The sequence below is a fragment of the Thunnus maccoyii genome, chromosome 3 (assembly GCF_910596095.1).
Source record: "Thunnus maccoyii chromosome 3, fThuMac1.1, whole genome shotgun sequence".
NCBI classification, from domain to species: domain Eukaryota; kingdom Metazoa; phylum Chordata; class Actinopteri; order Scombriformes; family Scombridae; genus Thunnus; species Thunnus maccoyii.
The window spans coordinates 4,952,856-4,978,980 of NC_056535.1; the positions used below are offsets into that span (position 1 = coordinate 4,952,856).

Here is a 26,125-nt window from a genome sequence, read left to right on the forward strand (position 1 = left end):
CTGAATGAGCTGGAGTCTTCCTATTGATTGTTTACCTGCAAAGAGAGCATTACTGCAGTCTAACTTGGTTGACATGAATGCATGTACCAGTTTCACAGAATCAGCTTGTAGTACATTAACTCTAACTTTTCATATATTTTTCAAATGAAAAAACAAAAACAGCTCCGGTTACATTACTGATGAGACATACTTTCGAAGTTAAGATCAATCCAAAATATTTTAGGTTATTATATTTTATCATAGTTGTTATGATTACAACTCAGGCGCCTGACAATCTACTCTAACTCTTCTATTGTAGCCTGCAGGTTGCACATGTTTTGAATGCAATACAAACAAAGCAGCACGTGCAATATAAGAAGGAAAAAAGAGCTGCATTCGTAACACTTACTGTCTGCACATGGCTCAAGTGTTAAAAGTACAGCAACTATTATTTAATTTGCATGTGAGAGGTGACATCAACATGTTTAAACCTGCAGGTCTAATTTTTCTTCCAGGTGGTGCAGGGTGGTCTGACAACGACAGGACCGCTCTCTCATGTGGACTATCCTCAGCCTGCAAAATGTGAATAGTTTGCGGGTTATTGAATTACAACCCAATTCCACGAAATGCTTCACGTCATATGAAAAAAGATGTACCTTATGTGTCTGATAGGTCTGTAATAGACTTGTTCAGTGAATGCAGGGATATACTGAAAATCATAATCATAATCATGATTTATTTATCAACAACAGCCAACAATATTCTCCTACAATGACTCTGCTTCTAAAGCACAAAATGGACTGAGATGCTCTCTCCTTTAGTGGCATAAAATCTAATTATTTGACAGTGGACCCATTCATCTTTATCACCTGAAATAACTGCAATATGACATAGCAATATTTATGAATTCATCTCCAATAAATTGTACAAATAGTACAATAGTACATCAGTAACGCGTTGTAAACCACAAGCATATATAAGATAAATGAACAGTGAACTGTGTAAATTAGAAACTTCGCACACTGATATTTTTATGGAGGGAATTTGCAACTGTAATGTCAACAAAATGATAAACATAACAACCAGAGAAACCAGAGAGGAAGTGATCTCAGCGTGAGTTTAATGACACATTCTGGACCTTTCGGAAGCATCGGAATTTTGACCGTCACATAGAAACATAACGAGCAAACAGGTGGGAAATTTCTCTACAGGTGTTTCTGTGGTGAAACGCGCCAGCCGCCGATGAAACGGTGATGGTCACGTATATAACATAACCTTTGATATTCCCTGATAATCTTGGTTTATATGCTATAGTCTTTCTGAGATGTCAATGTTTCAGACACTGCAGTAATAATCGTATTATATAAATATTAAATGCACAAGTAAAGCGCATTTTTCACCTTCGGATCGCAACACGAAAAAGCCGCTGCTTTGCTGCATACTTTATACAACAAAAACCAACGGCTACCAACATACAAGGCTTTATTCGTCTACGCGGAAAAGCATTTGGAGGGGGAATAGTTCGCGACAATGAGGGGTACGAGGAACCTTGAAAGCAGCATTATTTCCTGTTCAAAGGATATATCGTCAGTACTAGTCAGAGGCAGTTTAATGTATTTTCTGCTCAGGTATTTGCTTGACACACTGTTTGAAACTTGTTTCCTGAGCTATGACACACTAGAAGGCGTTACAGCAATGTTTTGGGAATATTTCGACACGGCTGGACGACTCGGAAATTTAGCGGGCTCTACGAGCGAGGTAATGTTAGCAGACAAGCTAACGCAAAGCTAGCTCGCAGCTAACTTACAGTTAGCGAAGTAACGTTAATGCTTTCATTTGTTGTTCTCTCTGGCTGCTTACACACACACGACAAACACGACAGTAATGTTTGAGCTCCACCCTGTGACTTTGCACCGTTGGTAAATAACTGTTAGTCAGTGTTTATGGTAACGAAACTAACGTTATTCATCAACAAGTGGTCTTTTATGTTGTACAGTGTGGGTGCCTGGCTGTCTGACAGTAGAAACCAGTCTCTCCAGTCCGAGCGTTTATAGCCTGAATAACCCATGTTGTATGACTGATTCGTTCTAGCTGACGTTATCTTTGTGCTCTGTAGATAACGTTTGCTGCTAATGTCAGATGTTACATAACGTCCATTGGTAATCTTTTTCCCTGGCAGTGGTTTTTACACTGTCCTATTTTTGCCCCGATATCAGTGGTTTTAACGATGACAGTTTGGGACAGATTGTGTATGTCTCATCTAGCAGGTCTGGATGAGTCAGAGCAGATTTACTCGTACCCATAAGAAGCTTACACACACAAACACACATGTTGACAGATACTGATAGGGAGAGTACAAGTCATATTCAGCCTGTAACATGAAGTGGACAAAATTACAGAAACATCACATGAGAAGCCAGCGACACATACCAGTCATATTCGGATTAATACCACATAACAGCATGTGTCAGCTTAGTGACAGTAACTTTTTTGTGTGGTTCTTCAAAGCAATGTGAGAAAAGCCCAGTAGTTGGGGTGTGAACTGCAGGAATATTGCACACAAACCTTATAAGGGGAGCTATCTTATCTAAGTCTAAGAAACAGAAAAATAGAAATCTTTTCCTTGCAGAAGAAGTGGGGCCTCCCTAATATTTACATATGTGCCACTACATAATCGGTGTGTGCATCTCCTTTTCCACACTTGGGTTGCATGTGAAGGGATTATTGAGAGTGGGCTGAAAGGATGATCTAATAGACTTTGAAAAAAAATAGTGATTATGGATGACAGAAGGGCAGATTTTTATATCACCAAGACAAGTGGAGTTGTCAGGCTTTTCAGTAGCCGCAGTCTCAAACATGCACAATAACTGGACAAGAACACAAGATGCCTCATCAGAACATCTGCCATGTCAACACATCCTCATAAAAAAACGACAGTGTAGGTCTAAAATTCAGGCGACTGCTTACGTTTACGCCATCTAGTGGCTGTAGTAGTGCACTCCAGCTTTCCTAAACCGTTACAAATGACTGTTAAAAAAATAATGATGTTTTATGGTGTGACAACGCTGTGATTAAGGTCTGGTTAGGTTTAGACACAAAAACACTTGGCTAGGGTTTGGGAAAGATTGTGGTTTGGGTTAAAATGATCACTTGAAACGTGGTTTATACTTCCATAAAGTTATGCAACCTTTTGCAACAATAAACACCACAATGTTACAGTTTTAAAAGAATGTCCCGACTCGTAGCAGAAAGTCCTCTATCTAGCCATCCACTCAACCAGTCTCCTCCTAATAGGGCAAAAGTCATCTTATCAAGTCACCTTATATTGACGTCATCTGAACTGCATCACTTTCCCAGGTCGTAATTACTACGGCTGCTAGATGGCAGAAACATTAACTATAGGTCGTTTTTGTGGGCTGAATTTTAGACCTATACTGTTGTTTTTCTTGTGAGGACGGGCTGTCCATGTGGGAGACGTAGAAGAACATAGGTGACATCGGATGGCAATAACAAGTAATCTTCAAGCTGCTGACAATGTGCAGCACTCTCGCCTGTAGACGGTATGACAACTGACAACCACAGAGGATACTTCTCCTCAATGACCCAAAGACATTTGCAGTGGGCTGATAAACATCTTCAGTGGTCTGTTGAACAGGATGTAGAGCATGAAGTGATGGACCTATCATCCATGGTTACAAATACACAAGCTAGTGGGGGAGGTGTAATCTTTTGGGTGCACTCAGCTGCAATACACTGGGTGCAATAATGCCTGTAGATTGATGCCTTGATAACAGTGCCACCTCATCTAACTGGTTTCCTGGGAGAAAACCTGCAACAAAATATGTCTGCACGACATCTGTCGTCTTTAGTGTTACTTACAACCCATACTTGAATAACTCCTGTTACAACAAATCAAGCTTTTTGAGAGAAGTCCAGCTTCTTTTTGCCTCCTTTGTAGAACAACATCCTGGTATAAGGAGCACAAAACAACAGCAGAGGTTTAGAGTTATCTCTAGGACTGGGAATCAAACTTCATTACTTTTTCCGTACTGACCAAAACATGTCCTTAGCATTCAGTATTGACAACTTTCAAGTTGGCATCAAATCTTTAGTCAGGTTCTCGTGCCAGGATCTGTCAACGCAGGCGTGCACCCGCAAACCTTCACTATTACATGATTGTCACTCCTTGTTGATGAGCCAGGAAACAACAAGAAGAAGAAAACAACAACAACACACGTGCAGTAAAATGGCCAATTTTGAAGAGCGACTTTGCGAGGAGATGCACAAATACAGATGTCGTATGACACCTCATGAGAGATTATAACAACTCCTGGAGGGAGATTGCACAGACCCTCAGCAGTGACGAGCACACTGTAAAAACCTCAGAGACTGCTTTGTCAAGGTGAAAAAGAAGGCCAAGAGTCGGAGTGGAGATCTGGGCGGTGTGAAGTGTTCTCCTGCAATTCTCCGGTCTTTGTTTGCTCAACACTTTCGTGAAGCATTGAGAAACAGAGGGGACTACACTTTGGAAAAGGTGGGTTATGGTTACCCTACAACTGCTTAGTTTTAACTTTGAAAGATATAAGATAATTGCTAATGAATGTGGGCTGTTAAGTAGCTCAATATTGCAGCGACTTCCATGTCTGTTTACCATCTGTGCTCATTGTTCTCAGTAGCACCTCCCTCAAATGTTGTACTCTAGTGAAATTAAAATTCAGAATGCTTTTTTAATTGTGCCTTCATTTTTGTGACATCATGTGAGTATGACAATATATTTTTCTTCCAGACTACAGACAGAGGACAACTTTGCCAACCTCAGCAAGTCCACAATTTTGCCATGCCCTTCAGCTGTTAAGCCAGCATCTGCCTCAGATTTGTTTTCCACGCCCCAGAGGTCCCCTACACTTTTGCCCCTCACATCAATGCCAACAGCAGCAACAGCACTAGACCCTGGTTCACCACTGCAACCACAGGAATCAGTGACTGCAAGGACAACGACAGATTGAGTGCTATTGATGAGAGCAGAGAGTAGAAGATCAATCTGCTGTTGCAGTTTTGCAAGACTGTTACCAGCATGCTCAGCATCCTCCCCCCAGTGAAAAGTGAAACAATGTCTAAGATCTATCAGTTAATGTACAAGGCATAGCAACAACACGTTAAATGTCCCAACAGACAGGTAATTTGATTTGTGACAGACTTTCAGCTAAAATGTTTGCGTATTGTGTTTGCACACTTGAAAATGAAGAACATGCTTCCTTGGAAACTGTTTACATTTTAAGGACTTTGTACTTTTGTAACTTTCAAATATTCTCACTGTTATTGTGTGCATTTTCAAATAAAGATTCTTTTGTCTGTTTCTTAGAGTCTGTTCATTTAAGATGTCTACACAAACCTGGAGATCATTCAGCCCAAGTATTATGTGGTTATAAGAGAACTATTAATTAATCGCGGCTGGCGTGTGCCTCTTAAAATTTGAAACATCAGTCTATGGCTACACTGACAGCTTGCAGCCATAGAGACTGCTTGCAGCTCTTTGTCGATGATTGGCTCGTTGGTCTGTGGTACCCCCAACCCAGTCACTTCCTTTTCTGCCCCCTTACAAAGCACACTGGTCATAAGATAACCAACATATTTATAAAGACCAGAAGAACAAAAAAGCAAATAGAAGACGGCACATGTGCTTCACAGTGGTGACATATAGCCTTTGTAAAAGCTTTGAGAAAAGACAGATGAAAGGCAGACTGTCCATGGCCTCCCAAACCACATCTAAATACGACTGAACCTTGGTGGGAAGTGGGTTTCCTCCTCTTTCATCTCTAAAACAACTGCAGCTGACCCCTGAAGCTGTTCTGAAGATAAAGGATGGTCTTACACTACGAGACACTTAATAATCATGTAGTGTTAGATGTTTCTATATTGTCCACCCACACTATATACATTTATACTCACCCTGTCCTCACTTTTGAACTCGCTCTCATTGTTACTCACAGCAGGAGCCTGTGCATGTATCGAAAGTTTCCATCTGGGGAAAAATGTTTTTCCTGGTGAAAAGAGGAACCTGTCACTTCTCTCTGGACAATGTGTTATTATGTGACCCTTCAGAGATAGACCCAGCTGAGGTGACAGGCAGGAAGGATTGTAATTTATATGAAAGTTTATGTTGACTTGTTTGAGACACTAGCAGGATGCATCAGTTACTCACGCTGGTGATTGGCCAATTCCAAATGTAGATTAGATTGGAGTGTGAAAGATTTTTAGACTTGTTTTCAGATTGAAGATGGGCGCAACAATGCTAAGATACTGCCATGGTCACAAAGCGCCACGTTCCATAAAAGAATCAAAGGTTGTCCCACTGGTGCAACAAAAATATGATGGAGATGTCAGTCAAGCACATTCTCTAAACACCCACACAGTCCTGAGAGGAGGTCTGATCAGCCAAAGTGAAAACACCTGTGTGGTTGCACAACTGGTGTGTGTACGCCCTTTAATCTCTGCAAAGGATATTGTGCTGAAAAACATGTAAAGCTGCAAAGTGCTGCAAAGTGCTGCAGAGCCCCTCAGAAATATCAAAGAAAGTGCCAGATGTGGGTTTGCACCTTTCTTAGCTGGGTGTTAGGAATGAAAATAACAATGTGTATAACAGATAAAGACAGGCAGGGTTGTGCCAAATAGAGGTCTCAGTATAGCCACATAATGAAATATGTAGGTTGTAATCTCATGCCACCATTTTTAGTTTTCTTACTGTAGAATGTTGGCCTGTGTTCAGCCTTCAGTATTTAACCATTTTATTTAATTCTGTAGTTGAACATAGTCAAGATGTTAATCACTGCAAAATGTGCAATAAAACGTTGGTTGTGAAATAAAGATTTATAGTCATCATGATACAGCATTTGAGAAGAATTGTGATCGTCATTTCCTCTATACAGAGAATGCATTTTGCTCCTCTGGCAGGGTTAGTGTGTTTGCAGGAGGTTTCGTTAAATGGCTTTTCTCAATTCCTGGTATTTGAATGAACCTCTTCAGAATGTCTTTCTTTACCTCACACTATGAAAGGTTTTTCATTTTCATGGCCACGATGTTTTGCAACCCTTTTAAAAGCCAGATGTAAAAGATGTTTGGCCTTGAGTAGGAGTAGTCATTAGCCACATCACAGTGCTACATTTTATAGGTGTCCTTAAAAGAAAAATCTGGCATTTATGATTAGGTGTCATTTTTTTCCCTCAATAATTAGCTTAACATGAACAATGTGACATCGCATCCAGATGTATGTCAGTATTGTAATATCATGGACACAACAAGAATGGGCTTGCTCTTTATCCTCTGGTCAGCCTTAGTCCTTGGAAAGCTGAAAGTCCTGAACTGTATGGAGACCGCTATTCTTAAAGAAGTCTTTCATGTCCACTTCAGCTCACTAGGGGATGAAGAAGGTGGAGATTTACTTTACTCTCCAAGCTTCAGAACCTCCCAGAAAGGGAATGGCATGAAAGGTGTTTGACTTCATACAGCTGTTAATGAAACCACTCTTGAATATATTCAGGAGGGGGTATGGTGGCATTATCGTCCTAAAATGTAGCAACCACATGAGGGAACAGTGTTTGTAGCAGAGGGTGCACCTGGTCCTTTAAAATAACCTCTTATTGTTTGGCTGTTGAATTATCATTCACAGAAGTCACACCAGGTTTCGTCCTGCACTATTATAGATCCAGCTCCGTGTTAACTTGTTAGCAACAGTTCAGGATGACTCATCAGATCAATACTTTCTCCCACTGCTCTAATTGGGCTCATTTTGTGCTCATCAGTATAAAAAATAGCACTGCTTTGTAGTCTGCATTGTGTAGTGTTGTTAAGACTGACAGGCTTATTGTGTTTGTGCTTCAGTCTGTGTGCTGCTATTCATGCTGGAGCTAACAGTCGTTATTTGGTTAACTGATTGAAGGAGAGGAATGAATTAAAATGCTCAAATAATTTGACCATCTTATACTGACTGTAGTTAATGGAAGCCCTTATTGTTATGCAGTGAGCAGGGGTTGTATTGTTCGTTAGCTTGAGGAATTTTCTGATCACTGATTTCCTTTTCTTTCCTCATTAGTGAGAGACATGGACAACTCTGTCACCCTGTGGCAGTTCCTTCTCCAGCTCCTTTTGGATTCCAGTAATGAACAGCTGATCTGCTGGACCAATGAGGAAGGGGAGTTCAAACTGCTGCAGGCAGAGGAGGTGGCCCGGCTGTGGGGAGCCCGCAAGAACAAGCCCAATATGAACTATGACAAACTCAGCAGGGCTCTCAGATACTACTATGACAAGGTAAACACATATCAACTTTTCTCTCATGCGGATGGTTCTAATTGGTTAAAAATAGCTGCCCTGTATGTGATGCCCAAGCTCAGCCTTTTGGTTTCACTTGTTATAGTTAACTAAAACAGTTACTGAGCCAAAACAGTTACCGAGCCAAACCATAACCACTTGTTGTGCTTCAAGTTTGTGAAAACATCATGTCCTTTTCAGTTCTTTTCAAACATCTGATCTGTATTGGTCTTTGTGGGCAATGCAATGTCAGAAAATGGTTGAGAAAAACATGCTCCTGAATGGTGGATTGACCACAATGTGGTTGATGGGTTACAGGATGTTACTAATGGTTATAGCTAACAGTTAAAGAGGATAACACAATACACAATTAGACTTAAGTATTCATTTGTTTAACTCATTTCACAGTAAATAAATATATGTGGCAAAGCATAAAATATTTAAGATGCTGTACCCCAATTAAAACCTTAATTTGTTCTTAGGAGTAGAGCCTGACCGATACATTGGTCAGCTGATATTGGCTTATCCCTATATTGGTATATATCGGTATCAATATCTGTGTTTGCAAAAATGTTTTATATGTACATATATATATATATGTGTGTGTGTGTGTGTGTGTGTGTGTGTGTGTGTGTGTGTGTGTGTGTGTGTAAAAGAATATTGGGTGATATATCAATATTGGAAATTTTTTTTAACTGCCTAATATTGTTATTGGCATCTGCCCTAAAAATCCAGTATCAGTCGAGCTCTAATTAGAAGAAGTGAAATTAGTATTTGCCAAATTTATGACAGACATAACAAAATGCTGCATCATATTTACAGAATATTCCTGCTCTCTTTCTGAACTGTTTTTGAAGATCTAGTGTCACCATACCATCACTGCTACTGAGTAAGTGAACTGGGCACAGATGCCAGATCTAAGGGTGATAAGGGCTTTGAGCACCTTCATATATTTGCCCCTCTCTTTCATTCCAAAAAAATAAGTCTCAATATGACTTTGATCAGATGGTGTGATATCCAGATATCTATGAGATCAGATGTTGAATCGTCAGTCCTAGTTAAACCAATCAAAGAGTTGCATAACTGCACATTTTGAGACAGCAGCTGGAGACTCACAGAAGAATGCACCGGCAAATAACAAAACACAAGTGAATTGCATCTCAAAATGGTTCAAGTCCACTGTTTAGTGACATGCAGAGGAGAGGGAAAGTGCTGTCTGTGTCCCACACTGCTTGTGGTTTGGCAGAAGCACAGCCTGACCCTGTGGGCGTTCTGGGCTGGGCTCCTCTGGTATGTTTGGCTGCAGCATTTGTGGCTGCTAGTTTGGTACAGACAGGAAGGACAGAGCTGTCCCACGCACAAAGCTTTTCTGTGGTCTCACTCTTCTATTTTTTACTCCTGGTGCCTCTTTGGTGGAGGCATACTACATGACGGGAAAGTCTTGTTTCCGCTGTTTCACTGTGTTTTCTGCCTATCTCATAATTATGTGCTTCATTTATGTATTCAATTCAGCAAGAGTATGAACTTGTTCTGCAATTCCTTCCCTGTATCTTACAGAACATCATAAAGAAGGTGAACGGTCAGAAGTTTGTCTATCGCTTTGTGTCCTACCCTGACATCCTTAAAGGAGATGTTGCCACCCGAACAGAGGGCGCAGATGTGGGTACTGGGGGCATCCCTGCCCTAACAAGAAGGGGGGACAGCACCCTACAGGAGGTCGAATCTGGTGACCGCAGCAAGGTAGGAGGTAGTACAGGTGCTCTGATCTCCAGCACCAAGCAGTCAAACCGTAATGACTACATCCACTCTGGCTTGTACACTTCCTTTACCCTCAACTCACTGCAAAATGGACGCCAGCTCTTCAAGTCCATTAAAATAGAGAACCCAGCAGAGAAGATGGCTGATAAAAGGGGTCTCTCTGCTGCAACTCAGAGCCAGGAGCCTCAACCACCACAGTCAGCTGTGTTACCATCCGTCATCAAGTTTGGAAACACCCCTCCAAAGCCAGCACTGCCTCCTCAGGTTGCTGTAGACGCAACAATCATGTCCAATCACTTGGACCCTCTGCAGGCTCCACCCCAGAGAACGGAAGACATCAGCACACACTCCACCCTGCCGTCCCAGCACATCTACTCATTTGAACACATCCGCCCATCAGAATCACAGTTCAGCCTACCGGACCTGACCTCGGCCAGCCCGTCCCCAAGCTTAGTGCCAGACTCCTCCCAGGAGCTGGTGATCGACAGCGACATGGAGTCCGGATCCTCTCAGCCCGCCGATGCTCAGGCACTAGAGCCCACAGATGCTCAGGCAGAGAAGGCGAGTATACATACCAGCAGTCACATCTCACACAATGATAGTTTTTTTTTCATAGCAGAGATTTCTGCATTTGTCTTTGTCTCTGTGCTCTTGTCACTGGTTTGAAGTAGGAGGCTCAGTTTGAAAAGGGTGATGTCACATACTTCTGTGCATCAATCAAAAAATAAATAAATAAAGAATAAAAAAATCAGTTAAATCTGATCAAAACACACACACAGTCCTGATAAAACCGATTGGATCAGTCTGAATGTTTAACTCTTACTAGTAATGATAATTAGGGCTACAACGATTAGTTGATTAATTGGTTAGTTAATCGACAGAAAATTAGTCAGCAACTAATTTGATTGAGTGATCAAATAATCTTTTTAGTTGTTTAAGAAGAATGCTAAATATTTGCTGGTTACAGCTTCTCAAATGTGAGGATTTTAAGCTTTTCTGTGTCATACATGATAGTAAACTAAATATCTGGATTCTGGGCTGCTGATCAGACGAAACAAGACATTTGAAGACGTCACCTTTGACTCAGGGAAATTAAAACAGGCATTTTTTACTATTTTATGACAATTTATAGCAAAAAAGATTAATTGGCTGATTAATCAATAACAAAGATAATTGTAAGGATGTCTATTTGATTATTTTTTTCAAAACTTTAAACCTGCAGTCGCTCAATTGTTTTGGCCACCAGGGGGCAGCAAAAACAAGTTGAAATACATCATTAACACATTATCAAGTTGCTCTGGCAAACATGTTAGCCAACAGTTGTCTCTTTACACATCCAGTAGACACAGAGCAACATTATCATTCATTTGGAGTTGTGTTTCTGGCCACCTGATGAATGTAATTCCGTTCATAAGTAACATTCACTCTTCTTTTAGTTCTGTGGTTTCTACCAACTTCTGTGGAAAATATCTGGTTCTTTAGCCAATAAAAGCTCCACTATGTTCAGCAGCTAGCTAGTAACTTTGTCTGTCTGCTGTTTGCTGCTGAGAAGCTAAAGTAAGGTGCGGTTTTAGAGCTTTTTTACAGTAAATGGCGGCTGAAAACAATGCAGTGATGGTGAATCAAAACAGTAAAGTTCTGGACCAGAAAACAAAAACTTTAGGCTCCACAATGCTTAAATGCTCTGTAGAGCGGAGGGGAACTTCAGAGTAGGTGATATTCCATGATTTCATCACTATGAGCAAACCCTTTCATATACAAGTAGTCATGTGATCCCTTGTTGTTATAAATATCTATTGTAACATCAATAATTGCCCAGATTTGCAGTTTCATTCCCTCAGCAGTCATACAGCACTGCACCCTAAAAGCTGCCAGCGCAGCATGAAATTATAGGAAGTAAAGTTCACATTTTTTTTAAATTTCACTCAGGATGAACAACAAAGCCAGTCACTGGCTTCACTTTAATTCTGCTCTAAAAGCTGTGTTGTTAAGTTTTAAGTATTATGTATGCAGAATGTTCCAAAATCTAAATAACAATGGATTTCAGTTTTTCTCAGATACTGTGAACATTAAATGAGCAGCATATACTACTTAAAACACACATACTGATGATGAAACACATGTAGAAATCGTTATCTGTCTCTCGTCCTCCAGGTGGAAAGTGGCAGTGGTTTGTCTGGAGATGAGACCATTGTGGTGGACGCTGAAACCAGTTCATCATCAGTGAGCAGCAGCAGCACCACAGTCTGCACTCAGAGCTCAGGAAAGGCACGCAAGCCACCGAAAATCCTGCAGATCAGCCCGCCAACTCTGCTGGTCACTACCTCTGACTTCTCACCCATGAATCTCTGCAGCCCCTCTCTACCTACTGCCTCTCTCACACCAGCAATGCTACAGGTGAGAAAGTTGCTTCATCCTCATCGGGTTGTCACACAGAAACAGCGAAATGACAGCTGGGTATATAAAAATGAACTTAGGATAAGTCATTGTGCTTTCAATAAGAAAGGAAGAAGCTGTGTTACGCAAGGCAAGTTTATTTGTATAGCACCTCTCAAACACAAAGGTTTTCCAAGTCCTCTGTAGTCTGCAGTAGACAGAAGGTGATAAAATTATATGTTTACACTGTTTTTCAACTGCTGGGTAAGTTATTAACTAAAATGAATGCCAATCTGAAGTCCGTTCATCTATGAAAACTAGTAGTTCTAGTAGTCTTGCATCCTTGAAGCTTTGGTGTGTATATTAAAATAAAATCTGTGCTAATCTGCTTGCAGAGTTAGTCCTAACTCTTCTAAAAGTAACCCAGTTGATGCCTGTGAGAAGAAAACACTGCATGCAACTCTGTGGAGCAGATTCACCATAATGTGAAAAAAAAAGTGATATCACGACTTTATATAAATCAGAATTATGTTACAAAACATATTGATGACTCGCTGGTTGATAAAGAACAATTACCATCACCAGAACAGTGATAAAATAAAAGAAAATAAGGTTTCTAGATTAAGTTTGTTTGGCATGATCTAAGTTACAGACTCACATCAACATGGTTCTTCAATCCCTGGAACCCTGACAATCTCCTCTATCCATTCACATGTGGATATTTATGAAACTTCTGCACATAAAGATAAGATATTTCAATTTACATTTTAGTTGTATTCCATAAAAAAGCTAGAGCACGTATAGTACTACTCCAAAATCCAAAATGATGGCACTTCTGAATAGCCTAACTTGTCTTGAAAAAAACAAAACAATATATGTCACACCTGATTGACACATATAGTGACTCTGCCATAAGCCTATAAATGAAGGAAATATAAAATGAGGAAAAACACCCAGCGGTTTCAAATGATTAAATAATGCCTATAAGATGCATAGATCTATCAGAGAATGTAAGATGAATACAGGCATTAATCTCCATTTGTTTATACAATATATTTTGTAGTGTAAGTGCAGTGTTTACATCACAGACTGTGTTTGAACAGCAGTTACACCACTAGACCAGCATCATTTTCAAACAGTTAAGAGTTAAGTTCCATCAGCATTCACTGATCCTGACCAGCAGGTGGCAGCAGTGCAGCAGTGATCTGTGACGCCTGGCTACTGGGCTTGTTTTTGTGCTCTTTAATTGTTCACACTGATGCTGTTTACAGATCACATGACTGTGTGCTACTGTATAGAATTTAGGAGTCTATTAGATCTGCTGGTTGGGCAGTGTTTTTCTTCCTTCTGGTTTCTCTCTCTTCTCTCAGTGATTGACTTAAAGCATTGCCTCTTCATATTTGAGTTGTTCACGTACACACATAGCTGGTAAACTGCTCTCATTCAGTGTCTTCAAATTTTGACAAAATTGGGGGAAAAGTCTAACTTCACCCTGGGTTTCCAGTGTTTTTTTGTTAATTGGATAGTAAGTAAGAATAATAGACGTTGTGCAGTTAAAAGATAGAAAGCACAAAGTCCTTATACTGTATATATTCAATCAAACAACATTCAAACACTGAAACACAACTGCTGAGTCCATTATGTTAAAGTAAAAACTGTAAGTTCTCATGTGTGATGAAAGCATTTTTATTATGGCAGCATAGAGCAGCATCTAAAATAAAGTATCTGTGCCAAATAGATGACATGATGCTGCCAATATTCTATTTTATTGGATGTCTTTACAAGCCACTGTTAACTGTGCCAGTTACTCAAAGTCATTAGTCACTTAGTCATAAAATGCTCTTAAAGAATTTTTTTTTACATTTTGGGAAATATGCTTATTTTCTTTTTTGCTGAGAGTTATTTGAATCCAGTATCACTCTCATGTCTGTATGCTAAATAAGAAGCTGTAGCTACCAGACAGTTAGCATAGCTTAGCACAAAGACTGGAAGCAGGGCACACAGCCCCGTCCAAAGGTTTAAAAAATTTGCATACCAGTATCTGTAAACCTCACTAACCGTAGGACAGAGCCAGGCTAGCTTTTCCTCTGCTTCCAACCTTTATACTGAGCTAATAGTCTGCTGCCTCAAGCTTCACATTTAACTTAATCTAACCCATGGAAAGCAAATAATCATTTTCCAAAATGTCAAACTGTTCTTTTTGAAGTATAGCTCTTCCAGGCTGTGGAAGTGATCAGATTATTAAGAGAAATTCTACACTAAATGCAGATCAGCTCCAGTTTGCATTTGTAATGTAAAGAAATGTTAAGACATAACATAAAGGAAAGGATAAATAGTACAATAAACTGTCTACGTAGATGTTAGAGTTGACCCCTGCTAGATTTTTGAGGCAGACACCAGTACTGACATTTGATTAATATGATATATTGATAATAACTTGTTTTAATAATCACATAACATCAATATTTTGATAAAGATCCCTTAAGTATAGTTAGTAAAGAACTGTGACAGAGATATGTACCAAACTGACGTTACACTCAGACATAACTTCCTGTTGTGCAGTTTCTTAAATGCAAATGTATTTACCAGTACTGACACATCAGCTCATAACATCAGTCATGCCAGTTTATAAGTTGAGCTTCTCATGGAGTTGACACTAACACTGTCCTTGTGTGACTTCCTCCTTAGACTCCCACTCTGTTGCTGACTCCCAGTCCCCTACTGTCCAACATCCACTTCTGGAGCACGCTCAGTCCGGTTGCTCCACTCAGCCCCGCCACACGACGCCAGGGAGCCCACCTGTTCCAAGTCAGTACATGAGAGTGTATACTTTCTTCCTTCTCTCTTCAAGTTACATTTTATCTCTATTTGTTGATTTTTATTGATTCTAAACCATCATAACATGCTTCTGTCTGCTCTGTTCTAGTTCCCATCAGTCCTCCCCCCACAGTTCCAGATCCCCATACACAGTATGGATGGGACCAACACACCTGGCCCCATTTCTCCAGACCCTCAGAAGACATAGGATTAACCCCCTGCACTTCCTCACTGCATTAGGACCCAGACAGCCAGACACTGACCCCCCCCTCCAGCCCCAGCTCCATCTCCTGCCCCTACATCCAGGACTATGATGTGGGAGCTGAGGCACTGCCATTCCTCATCACTCTGGTGCTTTAAAGTCCTCTGCCACACAAGTCACACTACAGTCAGATGTGTGGAGGGATGTGGAGAGATGCTGGCAGTCCAGGTTTGATGGAGGTTTGTCTCATAGCATGTACACCCTGAGGATGCTATCGTATACTCACACACACAGATGCCATCGGTCCTTACACACTTATGGATTCACTTCGTCTGGCTTGTCTGGATCCTCAGTCACAACAATAAAGAGGGAGGAATTTCCATGGCAACCATTGGTGCATGTGGATTGGACTCTGAGCAGCCATAATCTGCTTCATATTTGGACACAGACCAGTGGAATTGCAGATAGCTGAATCTTTCTTTTTATAGAATTTCCTTCTGATCTTGTGCAACAGTGTTATTGCCAAAAAGACACATTTTCTGTTATCAATTCCTGTTTTTCTCCTCTGCTGACAATGATTGTTTCTTTTTGTGCTCTCTTCTTCACCTTTTACTCTTATCGAAGGGTAGTGCTTTAACCTGATAACCTGCATGTTACCTACAAGTCTCTTATCTTTCACCTAGCTTTGAACCTCGCCTCACCTGCCTGAGTGTGCACTGTTTGCTGCTCTGAAAAGTTGGCTTACTGTAGCCATATCCAATAGGACTTCTTCTACCTAAACTGTCTTATCGTGACACGTGGCCATAATCCGAGCTGAACCTTGAATCATGCCTCCGTGTTAATAGTTTTAATGTAAATACAGTAGGATAGCCCTGAAAGCCAGTGTGTTCTGGTCCGTGTGCAGCCAGTCAGCTTTCAGGTGTGAATGAAAGAAAGTGAAGCCATAAACCCTTTCTGTGCATCGACCCTGCAAGCAACATCACACAAAGTGTGGATTTCCAGCTGCTCTGATGTTGCCTTTTATAACTCTGCATTGTTGAAGGCAGCCAGACTCCAAGCATCATGTCTGACACATTTATTTTAGTGTTTCAATTCAAAGTTGTAGAGAAATGGTTCATTTTCAGGTGCTGTAATCAACTTAAAGGAGTAATTTGACATCATGGGAAATATGCTTATCTGCTGTCTTGCTAAGAATTAGATGAGAAGATCGCTGATATCTGTATGGTACATATATAGCTGGAGCCAGCAGATGATTAGCAAACAGCTGGCCTGACTCTGTCCAGCACCTCTATAACTCACTAATTAACCGTTACATCTTGTTTGTTTCATTCGTACAAAAAAGTGTACAAGCAACATGTGGTTTTACAGAGGGTTATGTCCCAAACTATTTCTTTGCTGGCAGCAGTGACTTCCTTTCTCTGCTGGTTGCCTGGCAACTGCTGGCCAGGAGCACATAACCCCCTTGTAAAACCACAATTTGTCCTTTTTACACTTAACAAGATGTAACATATTAATAAGTGAGCTTCAGATGTGCTGGTAGGTGGATGTTGTTACCTTTGGACAGAGCCAGGCTAGCAGTTTCCCCTGTTTCCAGTCAGTTTCTGCTGGGCTAAGCTAACCCGCTGCTGGCTGTAGCTTCATATTTACCAGAAAGATTTTTGGTTTTCATCTAACCCTCTGCAAGAAAGCGAATAAGCGTATTTCCCTAAATGTTGAACTACTCCTTTAAGTCCGGTTTGAACTACAGACAGACATGAAGCAAAATCACAGCAGATCTGGAAACCTCACTGAGCGTCCACAGTGCTGCTCAGTGTCCTGAGCTTCAATGACTCGTTGCTTGCATTGTCTCTGCAGTTATTTAAACTCAGACTCAACCTCCAAATTTGAAAAGCTAGACTCTTGGCAGTCTTGCTTGAACCTTTGCCTGGCCTTAGCCATCTGAAATACATCAACCTTTAATTCTGAGGAGCATTTAAGCACCTTCCTTGCCATAAATCCCTCGTAGATTATCAGCCATGAAAGGTTTACACCTGCTTTGTAAATGACTTTGAAGCCATAAGTCTGAGACACAGAGTGGTAGATCCCAACTTTCTGTGCTATTAAACGTGGAAATTGTACATCGCACTTGTTTACATGATACTTGGATGGAACCCAACAGAGTGTTTGTTTACCCAAGTGTCAATTTCTAACCCAGGGATGGATGACCAGCGAATCCTCTAGAGGGGAACTCATTTTTACTCCACTAACAGACATTTGCCCCCCTGAGCCTACAGTCCATCACATTGATATACGGTGCCTTACCACAGCCGAGCCCAAGTTTATCTCCCAAAAGTGGACGAATTGTATCATTTAAGAGGTAATATAGATGTAACAGCATACAACAGCGTTCCTGTTTAATGTTTTTCTGCCATATCTTTGACCAAACCAGAGCCCCAGGAGTTTGGTGTGAAGCTTCAGAGGGAGTACACTGCAGCTGGTGCTTTGCAGTACCTGAAAGGTGCTGCACTTGTCTTTGGGATGCATCACTGTACATAGACAGCAACATGGGTTAATATGCACAGCATGTAAATTTAATCAGGCCATGTCTTACAGTTAGCGGTCATGTCTCTTTCCAACCCGCTTATAAATGTTTTGTGTTAAGAAATCTACTCAGAAAGTATATAAATATATAGATATACTGTATAAAACTTGTTTATCTTTTTTTGTGTAATCTCCTTTTATTTTCCTGTAACACCAATAGAATTTTAAGATTAATTTCTATTTTTGTAACGGCCAGATATTTAGATGTCTGCTATTTTGAGTTCTCTGATTTAACGTTTTATCTGTGCATGTTGATTTTCTCTTCTGTGTTTGGGAGGCGTCGGCCATTTTGGGGAATCAAAGCCTTATGGGGAGAGATCTAAATCTATGTTTTATATGTCAAGTGTTTTGATATAGTGTTGATATTGTAAATGCAGATGTTGTGATGGAACGTTTGCACTTAAAAACTTTGGGGTTCCTGTAGTATTGGATTCTGTCGCTTTTCTATGACTCAGATTTCTTCTTTGATGACATGTTGTTGATGTTTGCTTACTGAGAAATGTATATTTTCCCAAAGGGAGGATAAAATTATGCACTTCGTATTTTATACGGCAAAACAGAGTTCAGTCTAATCTTTTACAGTATATATATATCAAATGATTTACAATGATTTGTAATTAGGCACTACCACACAATATTTATTTATTTGAATTTATAGTAGAGCCCAATAGAATTGGTAGCTTACATGGCATTTTTGCATTAACTTTGATAAAAACTATACAATAGCTGGATAGTGACCCCAAAGCCCTAAAGCCCATGTAAAAATGTCCTCCTGTTAGTTTGCATAATTCTTCATTTCTGTCTTCTGAATATGTTTCTCCTTGAACTTACCTTGAAATGTAAAATCTCCTTTTAAAAGAAAAGACTCACAGTTCTTGCTTTGTTCTGTCCAGTTCTCTATTTGTTTGAGGCTTTTTCAAATGTTTACAAGCTACTTGTCTTAAGTGGCGTATCTATGTGTGAGAGGATGTAGAGGAAGTGCTCCTAACGGAAGAGTTAGGTGAGACCAATAATAAAAGATCTCTAACTAACCACATCTCTATGCTCTGTCACTACATCTTGTGCTGTTAATGTCTGACTGCTCCGTCCCGCCACCAAGACACCAGGTGCTGTAGCACTCAAAACAGAGGTCATATTTGAACAGTAGCAACCTAATATGCTGTAGATGTTTGACAGTACCAACACTCAGACCTCCACAGTCCATTCACATTCATACTGAAAAGGCAACATCATTAAAAAATCATTAAAGTGCCTTATAAATGAAGCTACAGCAAGTGACGGTTGTGCCAAGAATTAAATTAAGTATTGTGCATCCATTAAGCTACTTGTTGATCATCAGGCTTGAAGTTACACCTCTCTTTAGGTCACAAATGTTCAGTTAGAGGAGGTCAAGATGAAGCGCCCGTTCTCATACTGGGGGAAGATGAAGGATTGCCAGTTTTCCCTGAGATTTTTCTTCCCGTGCTCCTCTTTCCATTGTCCTCAGCAGGCACATTCGGATCATTTGTGTCCTCGGGTCTCTCCATGGATCCTCAGATCATGAGCCTCCTGGATTTGGCTTCTCTTTCATGTCCATGTTTTTAGAGGAATCTGGGAGGTAAATAGTGTTGATTAGTTTGTCTCACAGCAAATAGATACAAGAGAACTGATATTCATTGTAACATTTGCACAAAAACGGATCATCCTGCTGTCATCTAGACGGTTGGTACAGTGCAGTGTATTCTCTGAAGAAGGGAAATAATTGAAGGAGGTTGAAGCAGGTCTTAAATTAGGAGCACTTGAGATGTGCCAGATTCCTTTTGAATAATAGAAACACTTGTACTTGTATTCAGTTTCTGTTGAAAAGTGTCACTGATCTCAAGCATCTCAGACTGCCATTTATCATTTATCATAGTCTTGTTACTTATTTTCTAAACATTGTCTCCTTAAAAATTAATGTCATTGTCAAATGTATTGTCATACTTATGCATAATTACCATAACTCCATGGTTTACCACAGCAGTGGCCTCTATCACACACACACACTGATTTTGTTAGAGGTCATGGGTCTCAACATTAAAGGAGTAGTTACACATTTTATATACGTTTTTGCCAAGTTAGACGAGACAATCGGTATGTGTTGTGGTTGTGGAGAATATGCAAACTTTACTCATAACAGCATTGACCAATATGCCCCAAAAGACCAGCCCAGGTGCTGCCGAAACCCGGGATCGAACCAGGGACCTTTAGATCTTCAGTCTAACGCTCTCCCAACTGAGCTATTTCGGCTTATGGATGCAAACATATGGTGGCCATCAGATGTGAAACAAGCAACATTTTATACCAATCCAAAGAAGAAAAACAACAATATTTCAGGACACAATCGTCTGTGAATTGTTAATGTGTTTTCTGGAGTGGTGCTGTGTTTTGCAGCATGCATATGTTGTTGTGTGGCGGAACAGAAAGGTGCCATTTGACTTCGACAACATCAGCTTTGCGACAAAATTAAACAGACAACACAGTGACTGCAGAAAATAACAACTTTCTAGGAACCAGAGAGATGGATGTCACTCAAGTGGGAACTAATGTTTGTTTTGGACAGCTAAGCTAAATGAAATGACAATAATAAAAGAGAGTGAAACGATTCACATGTACATGATGTTTTCTTTTCATCATCTGAAGAAGGGCAAGGATGCAATGGCAGGAATATGTCAGCAGGATGCATGTGTTGCAATTCAGACAAATCTTCATCAACTTTGACATCAACATCTCAGAAAACAGCACTAATCATGGTAACAATGTGCATCCAAAAGCCAGCAAGGTTTCTGCCGAAATACAGGATCAAACCAGGGACCTTTAGATCTTCAGCCTAATGCTCTCCCAACTGAGCACCACAATTTCGGCACTAGAAAAACACAGATGTATGGTGGCCCACTGGTCTAAACATTTTAGACAAATCCAAATAAGAAACAATATTTCATCCCAGGAGGTAGGATTGAGACAGCCTGGCTGGACTGAGGGGCGCACAGAACAAAAACAAGCACCTTGTCTCACTTCCTAGTTTTTTTTTATTATCTCAGAGCGATATCACCTACATCCAAGCACAAGAATGAGAAAGATACTTAGTGCGTTTTTCTTCTAGTTTGTAAAATCTCATTGAGTTTGCTGTCTTACTTTGATTTCTGAATTGTTTTGTTTTACACATTAAATACTGGCCTACAAAGGCAGAGAGCAGAGAGTAACAGAAGCTGGTGAGACAGAGGGGGTTTTGTGGTACAGACAGATTTGTTCTACTGCCTTCAATTAATGCCCCTTTACACTGATATGACACCACAACAGACCTGTCATAGGAAAAAAACACAGACTACACTCTTATTTCAAGGTAAGTTCCTATTTTATGTATGTAAATGAATTCTCAGTCTATTGTTCCCTCTGTGTAAACTGACATGTTTTACTTATGTTAACTGTCGACATCTCCTCCAAATCAGTCTCCACCTACTTTGGTTTTCCACTCTGTTTGTATGCACCCTGGAGCTCTTCATTTCCAAGTCAAATCAAGTCACAAGTCATGTAAATTGCTGTCTGCTGTTGCTATGTAACATCAGTGTTCCTGACTGCAATACAGCCGTTTTCTTTAAGGTTTATATTTAAGCTGATTTTTTATTCCTAATTGGGCTTCATAGTGTTTTGGAATTTCATCCATTCTCTCTATATGTGTCCACCTGACATTTGTTTACCTGTGTAGCGGTTTCTGTGGATGTGCTGGACATAGAGGAGCAGCAGGAACAGGCAGAAGCCGATGAAGGATGCGATTGTGCAACACAACAGGAAGGAATAGCTGCCCTTACTGTGGATCACCTGCAGGAAGAGACACACACACACACACACACACACACACACACACACACACACACACACACACACACACACACACACTGTGGTTTTCTAACATTGCAAAGAACCTTGAACAGCAGTGAAGCTACAGAACAGATGTATAATGGCAGTATTTCTGCTTCATTCATTTAGGAACAGCAGGCCGCCACCGCCACACTAATCCCTGTGAACAACAACGTCCTGCTGCAGGCAAGTTCCCAACGCTGCTGAAACACTTTTAACTGAAGTAAAAGTCAAGGTCCACAGCAGGGTTTCCAAACATTCTTGTTTTTTATTTTTTATCGAATGTGCATCACAGACATAAATGCCTGTTCCACAATAAAATACACAAATGTAGCCAAATACGTTGAAGCAAATAGAATATTCTAAATGCATCAAAACAGACAAGTAATATGCAAAAATAACCTTGGGAAAAATCAGGTGAAAACATTGAATATTGAATGTGGAAGAGTGTTGAATTTAATCAATATTGTAATAAATAAATTCACACACACACACTTATGAAAGATTTCTTACCGATCCAACAAGCAGCTGCAGTATCATCTCTCCTGTGCTGGCACTGGTCACCAGAACAGTTGTGGCACAACCTTTAAGAGACAAGAGACAGACCTAAAATATCTACAGTTACGGAGGAATAAAAATGACCCATTCAAGAATAAATCTATGAGCAAATATATAAATAAATGATGAAACATGTTAAAAATATGTATGTATATATTGGTGATCCCAAGCCAAAACAGACTGTTAGAAGTTGAAAGCAAGAGCTTAATTAAAAATATCCACCAAGTTTGGTGATGTTTGGAATTAGTGGCGCCCCCTATTGAGTGATTTAAAACATGTGGTTCAACATTGCTGAACAGTTATGAAACTGCTTAGTTATGAGATCCTGCAAGTTTTTTAATGATTGGACAAACAATTTCTGATTTATAGTCTGATTTGTGTTATACCATGCCCCTTTCTTGCATTTGTAGTGCCCCTGAGAGGTTGATTTGAATGAAACTTTCAGGGTATGTTTCAGGTACTTATTCTGCAAGTTTTGTGATGACTGACCCAGTGGTTGTTGACTTTGGTCAGTTTACGTGCTGAGCCACACCCTTTTGACATTCATTGGTCAATATCTTGAAAACTAAAAAGGATATCAACAAGCTTTATGCATTTTTGATAAGCTTGGTCCAATAATGATCCACAGAAAATGTGGCAGCAATCAGACCTATGGTTTAGGAGATAGATGTCAAAAATGTGTTCTTCAAAAAACTCAAAATGCAGAAAATCTATCTAAAAGTGATAGAGCTGATCTGATCCTGTGACCAATCATGCTTTACAGTGGGGTCAGCACCACTTACATCATGGACATAAAGATACAGAAATACAGAAAAAAATGAATGAAGAATTATAGAAATACAGAAATAAATACATGTGGATTTGTAGAAATGTAGAAATAAATTAGACATTTATTTAATTCCTTATTGATTGCCACCATTTATTTCTTTTTATTAATTTCATCTTTTATTTATTTATTTAATTTATTTCTTTTTATTACAGCATTTTATTTATGTGTTTACTTATTTATTCATCAATGAATCAATCAGTTTAAGTCTTCCATATCCAGTATGAGACTTTTAATACTGACAGCATGTGTTTACCTTTATAGTCCAGTAAGTCCTCTGTATGGGCCAGCATGGAGGGGAACACACTACTGATGCACAGTCCCAACACACAAGTACCGATGAAGAGGAACACACAGCTGGTGTAGAAGATCAACAATGTGCACTGCACCAGTATGACCCCAACCTGAGAGTGACAGACAGAGAGACAGTGTAAGAGAGAGAACATGCTGGTAAATATCCAACACAACAATTTTACTTTCTGTGCAGAACTTGATCCATATTTAGTGACAATCAAAACTACAAAATGAGCCAAACATCTTTTCATCCACTCCTTAAAATAACAAAGCACTGTGACACTGTTGACACATATCAGAATGTTAGTGTTTCATCACAGCTTTCAATCCATCTGGCCCAAACAAGAGAAGAAGACATCTCAAATCTCAAAGAACACTTGTAACCTATGTCTGCAATCCCTGTCAGCGTTCATTTTGGCCCCTCTAAAAGCAGAGCAGAGGGAGGAGTATGTACCTAACACACAGGTGCTGTCATGTAAGAGGAAACCAGGATGAACATGCAAACTTCACACAAAAAGAACACAGTCAGCTCTGGCATTGCTTGGTACAAAACAACCAAGGAGGCAATGTGCAACCAAAAACTGTCCATCTGCTGCTGAAACCCGGGATTGAACCAGGGATCTTTAGAACACTCTCCTAACTTGGCTATTTTGGCTCAACAACCTCCATATATGGAGGTCAAAGGCAGCAACATTTCAGAAAAATTTAAACAAAACACACAATAAATGTTGTCCCCAGTAAAATGTTGTGGTTTCTGTTTTGATTTTTTTAAAGTGATTATTGTACTTTGCATTCAGAGCCATCGTACACATTAGAGCTTCAGCGCAGTCCTCTATACACCTGACTGAAGAAAAATACAAATCCAAAGCCAACTTTACCAGATTTCTAAAAAAAAGAAGAACAACATGTATGAGTTGTAGATGTGGAGAATATTCACAAAACTTCACACTGACTGCTGAGAAGCAACAGCACTGACCATGAAGGCAATCTGCCCTCAAGAGTCAACTGCTGCTGAAACCCATGACTGAACCAGGGACCTTGCACTGAGGGGTGAGGGCTACACACAGATCAAAAACCAGTGCATGTTGCCCTGCTTTCTACTTTCTCTCTGAGAGTGACATCATCAACATTCAATTACAATTAAGAATGAAAAAGATACTAGGTGTCTTCTTCAAGTTTGTGAAATGTCATTAGATTTTTTCTTTTGTTACTTTGGTTTCTGAATTAATGTGTTTTACACCTAGGGGCCACCATACAGATTAGAACGTCAGTAATGCCCCACAAAGCAAAGATTAGTAACTACATAAACTGTTGATTTAATTCCATTCAAAATACTATATTTGTCCTTCAAGGAGCAAGTTGAGGCCTACAAGTTCGCAAACACACATAGGTGATTAAATTTCACACATAAGAACAATCTGAAAATACAAATAACAGCTAAGCTAAATGAATTCACAATAAAATAAGAAAAAGAAACGACTAACATGTATTAGTTCATTTCATCATTTGAAGAAGAGGAAAGATACAACAGCAGTATGCATGTGTCATAGTGTGGCAGGAAAATCCATACAGACTGTGCAGGTGTTTGTTAAACAGATAACAGTTTAACGGTTTAAATCCAGACAGAAAACTCACCAGTGAGACTAAACCGAAGTTGAACCGTAGAAGCAGTTTATAGCCTTCCACTGGTTGCTTCTGCTGCCAGTCAAATGTGTCTGCACTCTAACTGGCTAGTTTTACCGCATCTGCCTCTGTTTTTTTCTCCTGTGCTCGTTCTTCTCTCTCGCGGGGCGTGTGTCTTTGTCCCGCTCAGCAAATCAGAGCCCAGAAGCTCCGCCCTGCTGTGATGTGACGATGTATATATCAAACAGCCCCTGCTGCACTCAGACAGCACTGAGCTGCTCGCTGGTTTACTCAAAGTGTATTAATATTAAACGTGTCGCATGTCCAAATTACACCAAAAGAGCGCCTGTCTCCACAGTTAATCATCCGTTGATTGTTTGAAGGTTGTTTATCTGTGCTTTAGAACGTAACCGCCGTGAAACAGTTGTATTTCTGTCATTCACGGGTTTTCTTCTCTCAGAGAAAGCTTTACAGCCTGTCACTGTCGCTTGCACGTGCTCACAGCTCGCTCACCCTTTTCTCGTCTTTTTTAAAACGAGTCGGCAAACCCACAACAAAGCCTTTTACCGTTATCAAACGAAGAGGAGAGATGTCATCTCCTCCTGTCTCTCATGGCAGGGTTGTACAACTCTGATCACGACATGCAGTCACAGAACCCAGAACCTTAATAGCTGATTACTATTAATCAGTCCGAATTGCGCCCAATTCGACATTCGATGTTAGTAGATAAGATTAGCACAGTGTACATGTGTGCGGACAAAAACTACATCAAAAGTCACTACAACTGATAAAACCGAATGACAACTGACACAGCTGTGATCAGCTGCCACCGTCACCAAAAACGGACGTCGCTTTACGTGACGCTTCAGAAGTAAAGATCTATGGTAAAGATGTCTCATTTCTTTAAAAAAACAAATTTCCTCTTTTGCTTG

General features: G+C 40.1%; 2 protein-coding genes and 1 non-coding gene across 4 annotated transcripts in view; 1 reads left to right on the forward strand and 2 right to left on the reverse strand.

Moving 5' to 3' along the window:
• The first annotated feature begins 1,507 nt into the window (after positions 1-1,507).
• elk4 (ETS transcription factor ELK4) lies at positions 1,508-19,052 on the forward strand. Of its 2 annotated transcripts, none has more exons than XM_042402372.1 (6): positions 1,508-1,737; positions 8,069-8,283; positions 9,841-10,602; positions 12,196-12,438; positions 15,106-15,225; positions 15,344-19,052. In XM_042402372.1, the coding sequence occupies exons 2-6, from the start codon at positions 8,077-8,079 to the stop codon at positions 15,440-15,442; spliced, it is 1,431 nt and encodes a 476-aa protein (XP_042258306.1). In that variant the 5' UTR covers positions 1,508-1,737; positions 8,069-8,076; the 3' UTR covers positions 15,443-19,052. The 2 variants fall into 2 exon arrangements, with proteins under 2 accessions (XP_042258306.1, XP_042258310.1); XM_042402376.1 differs by having other exon boundaries at positions 1,510-1,607.
• Positions 18,642-26,125, reverse strand: part of mfsd4aa (major facilitator superfamily domain containing 4Aa) — a 43,505-nt gene continuing 36,021 nt past the window's right edge. The window contains exons 7-10 of the mRNA XM_042402357.1: positions 23,533-23,680; positions 22,406-22,476; positions 21,733-21,853; positions 18,642-19,606 (exon numbers count right to left, since the gene is read on the reverse strand). Coding sequence (XP_042258291.1) covers positions 19,554-19,606; positions 21,733-21,853; positions 22,406-22,476; positions 23,533-23,680 — 393 coding nt within the window. The 3' untranslated portion in view covers positions 18,642-19,553. The remainder of the gene's footprint in view (positions 19,607-21,732; positions 21,854-22,405; positions 22,477-23,532; positions 23,681-26,125) is intronic.
• trnaf-gaa lies at positions 20,212-20,284 on the reverse strand. Its single transcript has one exon. It is a non-coding gene; the product is annotated as a tRNA-Phe (tRNA).